Genomic DNA, 15,219 nt, shown 5'->3' with positions numbered 1-15,219 from the left:
GGAGTACTTACATGTAGTGTCCACCAGTATCGCTGCCCACGTGTCTTCCGCCCCTGGTGCCTGGGGATCCTTTATTTCATTTGTAATTAAAATCATCAGAAATTCTGCTTGCGAATGTGTACTTGGTCCTAATTCCGATCTTATTGTTGTTCTTCACACTTGTACATTCAGGGTTGTACACGGGTTAATTACTAACGTGCACGCCCCCCCCCCTCCCACCACTAAGAGGGTCAGACACTAGAGCACTAACAGTATCATACATAGAAAAATATTCGCTACAAACCCATTTCCACCTACCTAAACTTGTCTGGGATGTTGAACACCCACTGCCAACATTAAACAGAAGCCTCACAACACACCCGCATTTTCTAAGCCATACAAAAAAATGCTCAAGCGCATCCAGTGAGCAAACAAGATGTGCACGAGTAATGTGCGAGCCCCGGGAGGTGCAGGACGAGGTGCTGCCTCTCCCGCTACCCCAGCAACACTGACTCCCGCAAGGCAGTGACTGAGGCCACCGCCACCAGGCGCCACGACAGGTGCCAAGTGTCTCTCGCCACCACCGCCTCAACACAGTACGGTACCTGGCCTCCTACACCACCATTCATCAAGTATTTACGCAATCACTTACGAAACATGTACAGTTTTCCCTTTATCATGACGGGTTTCCTAACATTTATTAAAGTTTACGAGCTTCCAAACGTCACAATCCAAAGTTATTATTATTATAAACGTCGTAATGTTTCGGAGCTGAAACTATTTAAGAAATGTAAACAAAGCCACAAGAACTGAAGAGGGAGATACAAGTTGCGTAAATGTTTGATGAATCCTGGCCTTGGACTAGAGGCTGGCTCCCCCTATCTTACCTAACACGCAGCAGGTCCACTGACTGGCCCGTGCCAGGCAGGTATGGTTTACCTGCAGGAGGGATTGGTGCCTTCTTTTGATAATTACTTACTCACCTGGAGGAGGAGGGATAGGGGTTCTCCAGAGTGCTACTCCCCGAGCCCGACCTGAGGCTCTCATTCACACCTGCCCAATTATTAGCGTCATGGTCAAAGTGATTGGGCACAATTTCTTTATTTAATCCTCATATCCCGGCTCCTCTCAACCCTCGCAAATCGCTTCCAGGTGATAGCTAGTTATCCTGGCTTAGGGAGCCCACCTGATAATTATCTCACCTTGGACAGTGCAATCACCACCACCTCTCATGTGAATAGTGTACTGTAATTTTATGAAACTACTGTAAAAGTGCAAACATTTATGAGTAAAAATTTTATATTTGAATTCAGGGGCGTTGTGCACGGTTGTGGACCAAACAAGAAGTGTCTGAGGGAAAGACGTGACATCCACACTACAAATATCGCTCAAAACTCTTACAAGAACAGTGTACTGGGCCGAAGAATACAGTGATACAAATATGTTAAACCAATTAAAAGATACGGTCAATCATGAACGTGGGCGTCTGGGTGCGTGGGAGGCGTGGGCGTCTCGGTGCGTGGGAGGTGTGGGCGTCTCGGTGCGTGGGAGGTGTGGGCGTCTCGGTGCGTGGGAGGTGTGGGCGTCTCGGTGCGTGGGAGGTGTGGGCGTCTCGGTGCGTGGGAGGTGTGGGCGTCTCGGTGCGTGGGAGGTGTGGGCGTCTCGGTGCGTGGGAGGTGTGGGCGTCTCGGTGCGTGGGAGGTGTGGGCGTCTCGGTGCGTGGGAGGTGTGGGCGTCTCGGTGCGTGGGAGGTGTGGGCGTCTCGGTGCGTGGGAGGTGTGGGCGTCTCGGTGCGTGGGAGGTGTGGGCGTCTCGGTGCGTGGGAGGTGTGGGCGTCTCGGTGCGTGGGAGGTGTGGGCGTCTCGGTGCGTGGGAGGTGTGGGCGTCTCGGTGCGTGGGAGGTGTGGGCGTCTCGGTGCGTGGGAGGTGTGGGCGTCTCGGTGCGTGGGAGGTGTGGGCGTCTCGGTGCGTGGGAGGTGTTGGCGTCTCGGTGCGTGGGAGGTGTGGGCGTCTCGGTGCGTGGGAGGTGTGGGCGTCTCGGTGCGTGGGAGGTGTGGGCGTCTCGGTGCGTGGGAGGTGTGGGCGTCTCGGTGCGTGGGAGGTGTGGGCGTCTCGGTGTGTGGGAGGCAGGTGTCCGGGGGTGCCCTGCGGCCGTATATGTTATAACGGAGCAGGGACGCGGTGGATGTTCTCAGTGTGAAGGCAAGCTTTAAAAAGTTGTCAAACCAGTGTGCAATAAACACAATACAATGTCATAGCAAGGGGAGGGGAGGGTACGGCAAGTAGAGTCGTCATGCACAACCATGGGTGACTGATGCCTGCTCAACTGTGCACGTCAACGTGAAGGCATTGAACGGCTTCCACCGCTACTACAGCAACTGGCCACAATAATCAACCTCGTCACTCTCCACACCTTCACACTACACGCCGCACTATATAACAATCACATCTACTTCCTCATTAGGATATACAATCGTTACGACATTTGGCCACCAATATATGGAGCACTTACGAGCCAATTTAAGAGCTCTATACTTAGTTCCTCCATCACTGTTCCTTAGTCGGGATTTACTGAGCAGTTTACGAGGTTCGATACACTACGAGGGCATGCATAATAACCTTAGGTCGAGGACAACCTCGTAAACTCTAGATCATGGCGGCCTTATCAGTATCTGTTCAAGACAGAGGTACGGAAGTCTTAAATGAACACGCAAGTACTCTGAAACTAGTTCCTAGCCCTGGCAGCTCTCAATCACATGGATACCGTAATCTCCTACATCGACCGAGCCACAACAATTTACGACCTTACAGATATGAGATTATTTATAACGACAATGAGTTTGGGTCGAGAATGACTTCGCAGGCGTTTCCAACATTTATGGTTCGTAAACTGTTTGATAAATAGGGACTAACTCGTCATAATCGATGGCGATCATGTTCTCGTAGGTAGACGAATCTTGTCTCAGCTTCCTTGGCTTCCTCCCTAGCCCACGATTACGACCTGGGCCACGCTTCCTCAAGCATTTACCTAACCACTTAAGAAACCTGTACATCTTTCCTTAATCATGGCGGATTTGTTTAAATTTATTAATCAGTTTAACTGCTCCAGGGCACGTTGAAGTTGTTTATAACAATAATAACTTTGGGTTGTGAAGTTTGAAAGCTCGTAAACTGTTTAATAAATGTAACGATAGCTTACATGATTGAGAAAAGATGTATAGGTTTCATCAGTGGTGGCTTATATGCTTGATGAACGCCCATTTGACATGGGTGTAACAGGACGACATAGTGAATAGGACATTATATAGGACAGAATATTTAATAGGACATTAAATAGGAGCCGCTTCGTATGGGCCAAAAGGCCTTCTGCAGTTACCTTCGTTCTTATGTTCTTATGGTGTGGGGACGGACTGGAGGAACGTCGTCCAACCATTTGAACCATCGTGCAAGGAGCAAGGTCGTGCTGTACAAACACACACACACACAGTAGTTAGTAAACAGTTGACTGACAGTTGAGAGGCGGGCCGAAAGAGCAAAGCTCAACCCCCGCAAACACAACCAGATGAATACAACTAGATGAATACACACACACATGCAACACACACAGACTACACATGCATGCCAATATTTATACGATCTATAACTCTAGTCAAACTCCTGGAACTAGTGCAAGATATCGTGTATATAGTCCATGAACATAGTTGTGTCGTTACGTTGCTATGTTATCATTACCGTGTACGGTAAATACTAAACAACTGTACACAGGTAAAGCATCAAACTCGGACCCCCGCGGAACTAACCAGATGTGTTGATGATGAGGAGAGATCCCCAGAGACCATCCTACCAAGACACCACTAAAGTTGTGCAATTACTTACAGCTCTATACTGTAAACCTCATATAGGTAATCACTGTGAGACCCGTCTCCCCTGCATATTAACTTGCTTTATATCTAGTAGTTAACTGCCAGATTTTAATATTTACTGCACTTGCTGACCTCTTAAACAGCGCCTCTCTATTTGCATCACATTTCCATTAACCTTTACCAAAAGCAGCAAACATTCCCATATTTGCATCGATATAAAAGTGAAATTTTACAAAGTTAGGTTCACTCTATTAGCAAGCATTACACAATTTATCACATCAGGAAATGCTTTCTACTTAAACAAAAAATCGAGTAACTCACTTAGCGGGCGTTTCCTTGCCCGAAACGCTATGCGTACTAGTGGCTTTAGGTATTGTATGTACTAGCTCTATCTTTAAATTCCACCATTATGTTTGGAACTCGTCTTCAATGTATGTACCTTTACCTGAATAAGAACGGACGAAAACATTTGCTACAGGGACAGAGTAGCGGACTTCGCGTGTTTGGAGGAGAGAGAGTAGCCAGGAGTGGAGCAAGCAGGGTCATGGGGATATGTGGATACTAGGTGAATAGTAGGAAATGTAGATGTTTATCTCTCAGAATGTTTGGTAATATGTTTATTGTTTGTGATGTGTTTATATGTATGTATTAACACGATGTACTGAACGGGGTGAGAATAGCTTGAGCTACCTCATCCCTTTGTGTGTATTTTACCTCAATAAACTTATTTCAATTTCAGGTGAGTAGTACGCATGGTAGGCAAGACGGGTCACCAACGGACTGTAAAACCCACCTAACCTTACGCAACCTAAGCTAGTACATCCAAATCTAAAGCAGGCGATGAGTCACAGTAACGTGGCTAAAGTATGTTGACAATCGACTTGAGAATGGTCCAGGACGGACCGAAACGTCGTCGTCCCTTCACATTCTAGTGTGTGGTCTGGTCAACATCCAAATCTAAACATATACTGTACACAGTTTTTAAAAACGGTAAACGAGCCGTCATTGCGAGGAGCAGACACAGGAGCAGCTCTCATTCCTCACCAGCCTTACATTCTTGCCAAGTGTACTCGGTCATCTATTATGTCATAATGATCATGATAATCTTTATTTAGGGGAAGTACACACATACAAAATGGCTTACAAGCTGAATGTTGTACATGGTATAATACATGTATGTGTTCATTTTTATACTCTTGTACGCAGTAGGTAAGAGACTTGCTCTCTCTCACACACTAACTCACCCCTCACATTCTCCCTCATTCCCCGACGCTCCCTCCCTCCTTCCTTTCCTCCCTCACCCACTCATTCACTCCCTCACCGATACACTGTTGACGAAACAAGAGCAATGAGAATGTTGTTTTTGTTGTTTAAGATTCGCTACTGGGAACAAAAGGCTCCAAGTAGCACGGGCTATGGTGAGCCCGTAATAGACTTACCTGGCACAGGAGCGGGGCTGTAACTGTCACAAAGAGAGAGAAATTGGGATCAAATTTTGGGGAAGAAGTGAGAGGTAGGACTGCAGTGAAGGAGAGCATGCCGGATGGAACACATTGGTAACTAGAAACATTCCCAAGGACGCTCAAATCAGCGGTTGGCGGACACAAGCACTGACGATGACATATTGCCCAGTTGCATGTGACCATTCACAGCTGTAGGCTTCTCCCGATAACCGCTGGGGCATAAACCACTCCATTTCGGCTTTTCCACATTTTATAACTTAAGTCTTCCTTTCCTTACTTCTGCAAATTGTGAGGAAAGTGTATTTTAACGGGATTAGAAATGAGTTACACTTGTTAAATATGTCGAACTCTGTGTGTTAAATATGTGACTGGTGTTTTGTTGAGAGTTGGTGGGTGAGTGTTGCCCGCTGTGTGGCAATGTTGCGTGATGGTTTTCCACAAGTGGCCACCACCAAACCTTTTTACATCACACTTTCCTAACTCAACATGGTTCTTGATCAAATTAATCTCTACACATTATCGGAACCTTTATTCTTGTTTAAATAAACTTGTAAAGCAAAGCAAAATCCCTAACAATTAAAATTTATATTTTTATTGGTATTATCAAGAATTATAAGTTTTATTGAAAATCATTGAAAACCTAAATAATCCAGCGCATAAGGTTAGTAGCCCACAAACGGGTTACCTTGAGGTGCTTCCGGGGCTTAGCGTCCAAGCGGCCCGGTCGTCAACCAGGCCTCCTGGTTGCTGGACTGATCAACCAGGCTGTTGGACGCGGCTGCGCGCACCCTGACGTACGAATCACAACCTGGTTGATCAGGTATGGAAACTCTTGGTCCGAGGCCTACAGCAGAACCTTGAAGTGGCTGATGGCCGGATACGTGCTTACTGAAGGTAAGAGCATTATGAGGAGAATGTTCGATGCCAGTATGACCACAGTATGGGATGTGAGGACAAGGTGAAGGAATGGTGCCCAATAGTGTCCAACTTTGGACACTCTGGGATCGATCGTCGTCCCTGCAAGAAGTAAGGTAGTTTCCACCGACCACTCCATGTGGATGGGTATGTTTAGTGAAGTGTTAGTAAGCGAAAGGCAAGTATTGTAATACAAAGAACTTTTCCCATTCCTGTTAATATCAAATGAAATGAGTTATAGTACTTGTGAGATAAATATATTAACTTTTATATTTAAACGATAATTTATATTTAAATATAATTTATATATTTATATATTTATTTATATTTAATAAAAAAGTGTATTTTAGGTACGTAAAATATTAAAAGACGTGTGCCTTCAGTTTCCCGCGCCTAGGCTAGCTGGCGGCGAGGCCAACGACAATAACCTTGGAATGATGGCCAGTAACTGGGTGACTTATCACTAGTTAGAAAAGAAAATGTAATTTACTCGGGTAAACTAACCACAGTGAAGAAATCCACAAGGGCCGTGACGAGGGTTCAAACCTACTTCCGAGAGGATCCCAGACGCTGCCGTCGACTGAGCTACGACATCGTAACTAAATTGCAACCGGGAAATCATCCTGACCTACCGCGAGTCCTGCAGCCTCTCAGAGACACTAACCGGGTTTACGCAATTCTGGGATCCTCTCTGACGTAGGTTCGAACCCTCGTCACGGCCTTTGTGGATTTGTTCATTTGATGCATCACACTATTATGATTTGTGTGTGTAACCACAGTGAACTTACCTTTCAGGTCGACGGTATGATATGGTTAAATAGTCGAAGTCGGACGGTCTGAAATCTCATCACTTTCTTATTTCATGTGGGTTGGGTTATTGGTTTCACCTATATTATTGTAACCTATTCTCAGCACATATGTAATACCGTTGTTGGGCACTAGATGTTTGTTTGGCTTATCAGTCTTCTTAGTCATGGGTTAGACTATCGGAGCAGTCACTTATTGGCGTTTCCTTGCCCGAAACGCTATGCGTACTAGTGGCTTTAGGTATTGTATGTACTAGCTCTATCTTTAAATTCCACCATTATGTTTGTAACTCATCTTCAATGTATGTACCTTTACCTGAATAAAAATCTATCAATCTATTTATCTAATTTAAACAGTTTCAGGACAGACCTTACTGAAAAGACACACATAATCCACCGCACAACGTCACTAACCCACAAGTTCAAGTATGTTTATTGAGATAAGCAATAAATACATCTCAAAGGGATAGAGTAGCTTAGGCTATTTCTACCCCCCCCCCCCCCTTACACTAACCCACGACATTCGTTTGGCGACATTATAAGCCCATTACACCCATAGGTGTGGCCTGTTTCTGTGTACATATACACAGCTTACTATTGGGTATGCTTAGGACTAAAGTATACATGCTGGCTGGTCATTAAGCTATTGTGGCAGCCTTATATATAACCTATAGCCTTATATATAAACCCACCATACATGTTTACAGGTCTAAACCCCCAGGAACAGCCTGTTGGACAAGCAGTCACAAGGGAGTAGAACAACTCCCAGAACCCCGTCTAGGTACAAACCCCGATACTAAACCATGGAGGCCACGTGTGCCTAGCTGGTGGTGACAAATGGTGACAAATAACACGTAAAATACATACAGTGAGGGGAGAGGTCACTCGACACCACTACTCTGGGCCATATACAGTGACCACACGACACCACAGGTCCGGGACCCTCGCCGCCAACCGTACTCCACACGCAAGGGTTGGGAGAAGTTTTTACAAACTCCCTAAAAAACTAACGCATTTATGTACCTAAGTTGAGTTTATACAATTACAAAATTCCTTCACGATTTATCGAGAACATGAGAACATTGCATGTAAACCACCAATCCTTGACATGCCCAATATTCAACATTTTATCAGATATATCTATGAGGAAGGGGGGGCTGAAATAATGTAATATTTCATTTTGTTGGGGACAGGCAGCGTGCATTATATATATATATATATATATATATATATATATATATATATATATATATATATATATATATATATATATATATTATATATATATATATATATATATATATATATATATTATATATATATATATATATATATATATATATATATTATATATATATATATATATATATTAGGGGTGGTAGGAGAGGAAAAGATTAAAGTATTCAGTGAGAATCCACAAGGTCTTCTCTGAACACTATTTATTTTCTTCTTCGAGGATGTGGGTCCCTTTAATTAAACCAGTGGTGGTACCCCTAAAAATATATATATATATATATATATATATATATATATATATATATATATATATATATATATATATATATAATATATATATATATATATATATATATATATATATATATATATATATATATATATATATGATAGGAAACATACCCAACCTTTTCTGACCTGAATATTTTTAAATTCATTTAGTAGGCATACAAATAATGTTGAACTGCAAGTGCCTGCGCACTGGTTATCTCAACTGTCTCTCAACCTACTGGGACTTTCGTTCGATTCTCGGGCAGAGGGAGACGTTCGGCCAAGTTTCCCTACACCTTTGCCAACGCTCACTTACCACGAAATCGGTATCTGGGAGTTAAGCGACTACTGTCAGTTGCATCCTGGGGAGAGTCAGTCTTCGGTTAAGGCAACCTCGATAAGTGTAAAGAGGCTTCCTGCTTCCGACAATGAGATCACCTCTCCCAAGGTCACCAACCTAAGGTCAAATCTATTTGTTTTGTTCATTTGATGCATCACGCTACTGTGATTTCTGTGTGTAACCAACCTAAGGTTTTTACAGAATAACTCTCAAATCTCCATTACTTATACTGTATACAGTTTCGATTTAAAATTTTAAATGTAAATACAGTACTGTATGATGCAAGTGTGAGATACGAGTCATTGTATTAATGTAAGAACCTTCGGAAGGCGGGGCTAGGGGCCTAGCTCGACCCTGCAAGCACATCTAGGTGAGTACAGTGCCTAACCAACTAGCAAAGTTAAAGTTTAAAATTGTGTTCTTAGCATTCAACTTGAACATGAGACTCACCAGCAGGAAGCGGTGTTGTAGTTCAGTAGTCATGCTTGAGAGGCCCTTAGATGGTGGTGGTGAGGCAGTGAGCAGCCAGAACCGTTGTGCTTCCCTGTCAGTGTGTGTGTGAAGTCCACCCTCACTCAGCTGGGACTCCCTCTCTCTCTACCGCCTCTTCAACCATTATCATATTCCCTAAATGATCTTTATACTAACAGTCGCACCACTTCCCGCAATCTTCTTATGTACGCAGATTGTCCCAAATGCACAATCTGCAGCAGCTTCCTGTTTTTTCCCACCACATGGGCTGGACGGTACAGCGACGATCTCGCTTCATGCAGGTCGGCGTTCAATCCCCAACCATTCAAGTGATGCAGACGAGGAGTCACAATAACGTAGCTGAAGTATGTTGATCAAACCACACACTAGAAAGTGAAGGGACGACGACGTTTCGGTCCGTCCTGGACCATTCTCAAGTCGATTGTGACAATCGACTTGAGAATGGTCCAGGACGGACCGAAACGTCGTCGCCCCTTCACTTTCTAGGGAGTGGTTTGGTCAACATTCAAGTGATCCCCCCCCCCACCTCGAAGGGGCTGGGGCCCAGGTACTGCAAATGGTCAGGTATTCAGCACCATGTGGGTGTGTTGAGTGTCCTGTATGTGCGTCCTGTTTACTCACCTAATTGTCCTTGTGGGGTTGAACTTCGGCTCTTTGGTCCCGCCTCTAAACTGTTAATCAACTGGTGTACAGATTCCTAAGCCTACTGGGCTGTATCAAAGACACTGTGTATGGTGTATTCCTCCACCACATCACTTCCTAATGCATTTAATTTGTTAACTACTCTATATGACAATGTTTTAAATGATTCCTTACCCAAATTAAAAAGCCAGTTCTTATGTAAACCAGCCTTGCATATGTTACTGATAATATCCTTTTCATGTGGCCTTCATGAGAAAGGTTTAGTGTGGTTACAATGATATAGGGTGGTTGTGGAATAGTTATGATGATGTGGAGTGGTTATGATGGTGTGGGGTGGTTATGGTGTGGTTATGATGGTGTGGGGTGGTTATGGTGTGGTTATGATGGTGTGGGGTGGTTATGATGATGTGGGGTGGTTATGGTGTGGATATGATGATGTGGGGTGGTTATGGTGTGGATATGATGGTGTGGGGTGGTTGTGGTGTGGATATGATGATGTGGGGTGGTTGTGGTGTGGATATGATGATGTGGGGTTGTTGTGGTGTTACTATGATGATGTGGGGTGGTTGTGGTGTGGATATGATGTGGGGTAGTTATGGTGTTGCATGTCTTGATGGAATTTCAGTTCATGATGTTCGACATCATTCTGCTCACCATTTGAAAAATGCTTCAGTTAAATTAATGCCAAGTCTAAACCTGGACCAGGAAAGAACAGGGGAAATTATTCAAAACCCAAAAGATGGGCTACAGATGTGATTCTAAAAATGCATTAAAACTACAAGAAATCAAATAAATTTTTATACCGATTAAACATGTGGTTTACCTGTAGCATATTTCAAAATATTCTACTCCTGCAGCCTAGCCCAGCCCAGTGCCAGACTGACCTGGTGACAACTATATCAGTAAAGCTGTTGCCTATAGCAAACCATAGACTGATGAATACATTACAATGAGATATATTTTTGTATAATGCGGTCAAACCCAAATGATCAAGAACTCCCTCAAAACTTTTCTAGTCCCTTTTAAATATATAAATTTTTGTTCCGGATATATTTCACATACAATAATTACTTCCAAGTTAAATGATGGACTTTTGCTTACCTACAAGTGTCTACATGAAGCGAGATCTAGCTCTATCTCGTCGTCTAGCTATATGTACTTGGTGCATCTAAATTATTCTTGTCCTATTTCATTGTTAAATCTCATCCTGAAGCTGCAATTGTAGGCGACTTTCCCTACTACTACTTTCAATTTATCCCACTTGTTGACCCCTCTTGCTGCGTACAAATGCTTCCTCACCTCTCTTTCCCCTCTTCCATGTCTCCATATTCCACTCATATCCTCTTGTCCTATTTACCTTCAATTTATAAATGCTATCCTAGTCCACCATTTTTATCCCCAAAAATATTTTGTATATGGTGATCAAATTCCTTCTAATCCTTCTCACCTTTTGAGTTATTTGACTTAAGTTCTCTTAACCAGTCTTCACAGCTTAGACCTCTTTGTTTGGGGCTTTGTTGTGAACCTTTGGACTTTTCAAATTGGCAGCATGTGCTCCAAAAGATGTAGATTTCATGCCAGTGCTGTGCATTCTAGGACTGGTCAGATGAAGGCTTTGTACTGTAGTGAGGTTTCTGAATGCCATTCTAATATTTGTTAAATTGCCAGTTTATATATTGTATGCTGCCATTATTTGCACTTAATGAAGCAGCCAAATAAAGACTCCCACCTTCTGTCAAATCCTGCAGAACCCTCTCCTCCAAGAAGAGGAGAGAATGGGGAAGTGAAAAATCAGGAAAGCAACTAAGTGATCAACAGCGATAGCGACTAAGTGAACTCTTGGAGAACAACCAACATGAAAAGCTGGATGCATGAAGATATGCAATAAAACCAGCATCCATGATCAGCAAGATCTGTGCAAATAACCTGGGCATGGCAGCTGCTGCTGCAAATACATAAAACAAGGAAAAGGAAACGGGAAACCCATAAAAAGGAGAGACCTGGCCAAAATTACCCAGTGAATACCTCTTGCACCAACACAAGAATAAAGAACCTCCACCAGCATGTGGAAGTCATGTGGTCCACCAACCCTAGTGTCGGAGGCAATAAAGGCACCAGAATGTAGTCACCAAGCAAGGTCAAAAAAGGCCACTGTTGCAGTCATGAAGAACGGACTCTCAAGACTTGAAAAAAAAACCCACAGCAGCCAGTCAAATGGAGGCTCATGGTAATAGTGGTGCTATCTTAAATTGGATAAGGGCATGGTTATATCAAAGGAAATGAAGAGTTAGTATACAATACATGGAATTTAGTCAGAATGGAAAACCATTAAAGCGGAATGCCCCAAGGCTCTATCCTGGGGCATTTGTTGTTTACTATATAGAGGAACCTCGGTACTCGAACAACTCACAAACTCAAACTTTTCAGCACTCGGACGCTGTGTTCGGTATCCGTTTGCTCGGCACTGACGTAAACACACATCCCTGATGCGTCAGTTTCGTCATAGCTGTCATTCAGTGCACAACACCACTAGACTTCTCTAAACTTTCTTGGATATTTTTTATATTCTTAGTGTAAATATGGTAAGTAACCATGGCACCTAAGAAAGTTAGTGATAAGAGCTAAACAAAATGAAAATTAGTTAGAACCATGACAGAGATGAAAAAAGAACTCATAGCAAAACATGAAAGTGGAGCCCGCATGTCTGCTCTTGCTACCGAGTTTGATGTGCCTAAATCTAGTTCTCTAATAAAAGAAATGTGTGCAAAATGAGAGAAAAGTGCAAAGTTTTCTTGAAAAATATCACCCCTGACAAAGCTGTGATAAAGGTAAGGGACTCCCACACCAAAGAATAACATCTCTCATTCTCTGCCTCACCACCTTCCACATATGCCATCAACTCTCCTAAGTGCAGGTAGTGTGTACTGTGTTAGTATTAATTTCATTTATTTATTGCATTAATATATTTATTTTTGTGGTCTAGAATGGATTAATCAAAGTTACATTATTCCTTATGGGAACTTTTTTTTTTTCATTACTCTAACATTTCCGCATTTCAGTTCATTACTCAAACATTTCTCCTTTTGTCCTCCATGAGAAAATATTGTGTTTTAGTTCACCATAGACCATCTTCTTGGGCAGTCATTCATCGGGCATGGACACAATATGGCCAGCCCTTCTAAGCTAAGCCTTGTAAAGCATAGTGTGGATGCTTGTTGTGCCAGCCTGTACAAGAATGTCTGTATCTGGCACTTTGTCCTGCCTTATAATCCTCAGCTCCTGCAGATAGCTCAGATGAAATTGGTTTAGCTTTTTGGCATGGCGACTATTGACAGTGCAGGTCTCCCAAGCATAGAGGAGGGTGAGCAGGACGATCGCCAAGTAGACTTTTAATTTTTACTGGCAACATAAGACATGGGATTACCTGATTGTTTCAATCATAGGTTACACACACATGAAAGTGTTTGGGTGGATATAAATAGGAGCTGCCGCATATGGGCCAAATAGGCCATATGCAGTTTTCTTAATTCTTATGTTGTTGAGTGATGATCTGTTTTTTGCCATGCATTAGTGGTGAAGACTGGTGGTGGAGACAGATGTAGGAGTATGGTAGTGGGTGCAGATGAAGATGCAGCAAGGAAAATGATCATGTGGGAAATAAAATAGAGGGAAGGAGGTGGTTCGAGCAAATGCTGGAGGCAATTAATGTAGTGAGGTGAGATATAAAGTGGTGTACTGACCCGGCGCCATGAGCGAGACGGTCTGGTGGAGCTCTGCTGCAGCGCTGGCAGGGACAAGGTCACATAGTCCCTCTTCTCCTCGATCACTCCACCGGGCAGCATCCTCTCTCTCTCTCCCTCTCTCCTCTACAACATATCTGACACTCGGGGCTACCACACGGACGGCCGTGACGGACCAGGGTCACTGGGGCACCTGCCAGGGGTAGGGACTGGCAGCGGACGACAACACTATAGACGCAACACAATGTTGTTTACAAAAATGTGGGAGGAGCGGCGGACACATGAGCATCGCCAAGCCGCAAACCCCACTACCACTCACACTACCTCGACCCTCACACTTCTCATACTACCTCGTCCCTCACCACCTCTCAAACTACCTCGCCCCCCCCCCTACCTCGTCCCTTACCATCTCTCAAACTACCTCGCCCCCCCTACCTCGTCCCTCTCCACCTCTCATACTACCTCGCCCCCCCCACCTCTCAAACTACCTAGCCCCCCCCCCCACCACCTCTCAAACTACCTCATCCCTCACCGGAATTCTTCTGCATGGGGGGGGGGGGGTTGTACCAGATCTTTGCACCATGGGAACGAAGGGGGTACATCTGATCAGGTACCCCCTCCATGCACCATGAGGGGGCTGTATATTATACTATTATTAAATTATTATTATTATTATTTTTAATGAATCCCATTTAATTAATGCTGCTGGTCTTCACAAGATTTGTTTACCTGAGAGCCACTAACACTAGTAGCCTCGACGAAGACAGGAAGCCGTCAGCTTGTCGAAGGTTCCCCCACTTGCCTTGATCATCTTTTTCAGCCGTCCCTTATCTGAACTAAATCTTGTGAAATTCTTATTATGACATATAACATATCCTGGCATAATTATTATACAGTGTGAATAGATTCTCCAGGCTGGAGGCAGATTTGTACTGTGTTGACTTCAGTATGGAGACCAAGGTTTGACTCTTTCCAAGACGCATCAGAAGCAGCAGTGCTACTAATAACGAGAATTGACAGATTTTTGTTGGTATTACAGTAGTTCCCGATTATCCAAGTGGTTTGGCACTTTTTCTTTCCTCCATCCTATTCCAGGTGTTTGTCTTCATATCCTAAGTGTTATAAAGTACAGTCATATGGCTTAGCACTTCATATTACCATGCCTAGTAATCACACGTGTTTGTAGTATTTAGTAGTAATCATCAAAAGGATGCTCCATGCCTGGAAGACCATCTGTGGCACAGAACAAAACCATATTTCTAGATAATATTCAGAATGCCAATACGAGAGCAGAAAGACCTAAGATGAGTGATGTTAAAGGTACTGGATTCACCAAAGATTTTATTCAGGAACAAGCAACTATGTTGTTTGTACAGTACCTGAATTATGCTTTAAGTACAAGCAATTAATTAAAAAAATGTCCTAGACCAATTACTGTAGTTGGACTGTCACCTGTAAAATAAAAGACTGACC

At 43.5% G+C, this 15,219-nt stretch overlaps 1 protein-coding gene across 3 annotated transcripts in view; it reads right to left on the bottom strand.

Moving 5' to 3' along the window:
- The window catches only part of alpha-Man-Ib (alpha-Mannosidase class I b), a 35,548-nt gene extending 21,470 nt beyond the window's left edge, over positions 1-14,078 (bottom strand). The window contains exon 1 of one of the 3 annotated variants that reach the window (XM_045738147.2): positions 13,747-14,078. In XM_045738147.2, the coding sequence (XP_045594103.1) occupies positions 13,747-13,848 (102 nt within the window). In that variant the 5' untranslated portion in view covers positions 13,849-14,078. Of the gene's footprint in view, positions 1-297; positions 506-9,322; positions 9,467-13,746 lie in introns of those variants that run through there. The other 2 variants (XM_069327712.1, XM_045738148.2) reach the window with 2 other exon arrangements.
- Between the last annotated feature and the right edge of the window lie 1,141 nt (positions 14,079-15,219).

The sequence above is a fragment of the Procambarus clarkii genome, chromosome 20 (genome assembly GCF_040958095.1).
Source record: "Procambarus clarkii isolate CNS0578487 chromosome 20, FALCON_Pclarkii_2.0, whole genome shotgun sequence".
NCBI lineage: Eukaryota > Metazoa > Arthropoda > Malacostraca > Decapoda > Cambaridae > Procambarus > Procambarus clarkii.
This window is presented reverse-complemented; position numbering and strand designations above follow the sequence as displayed.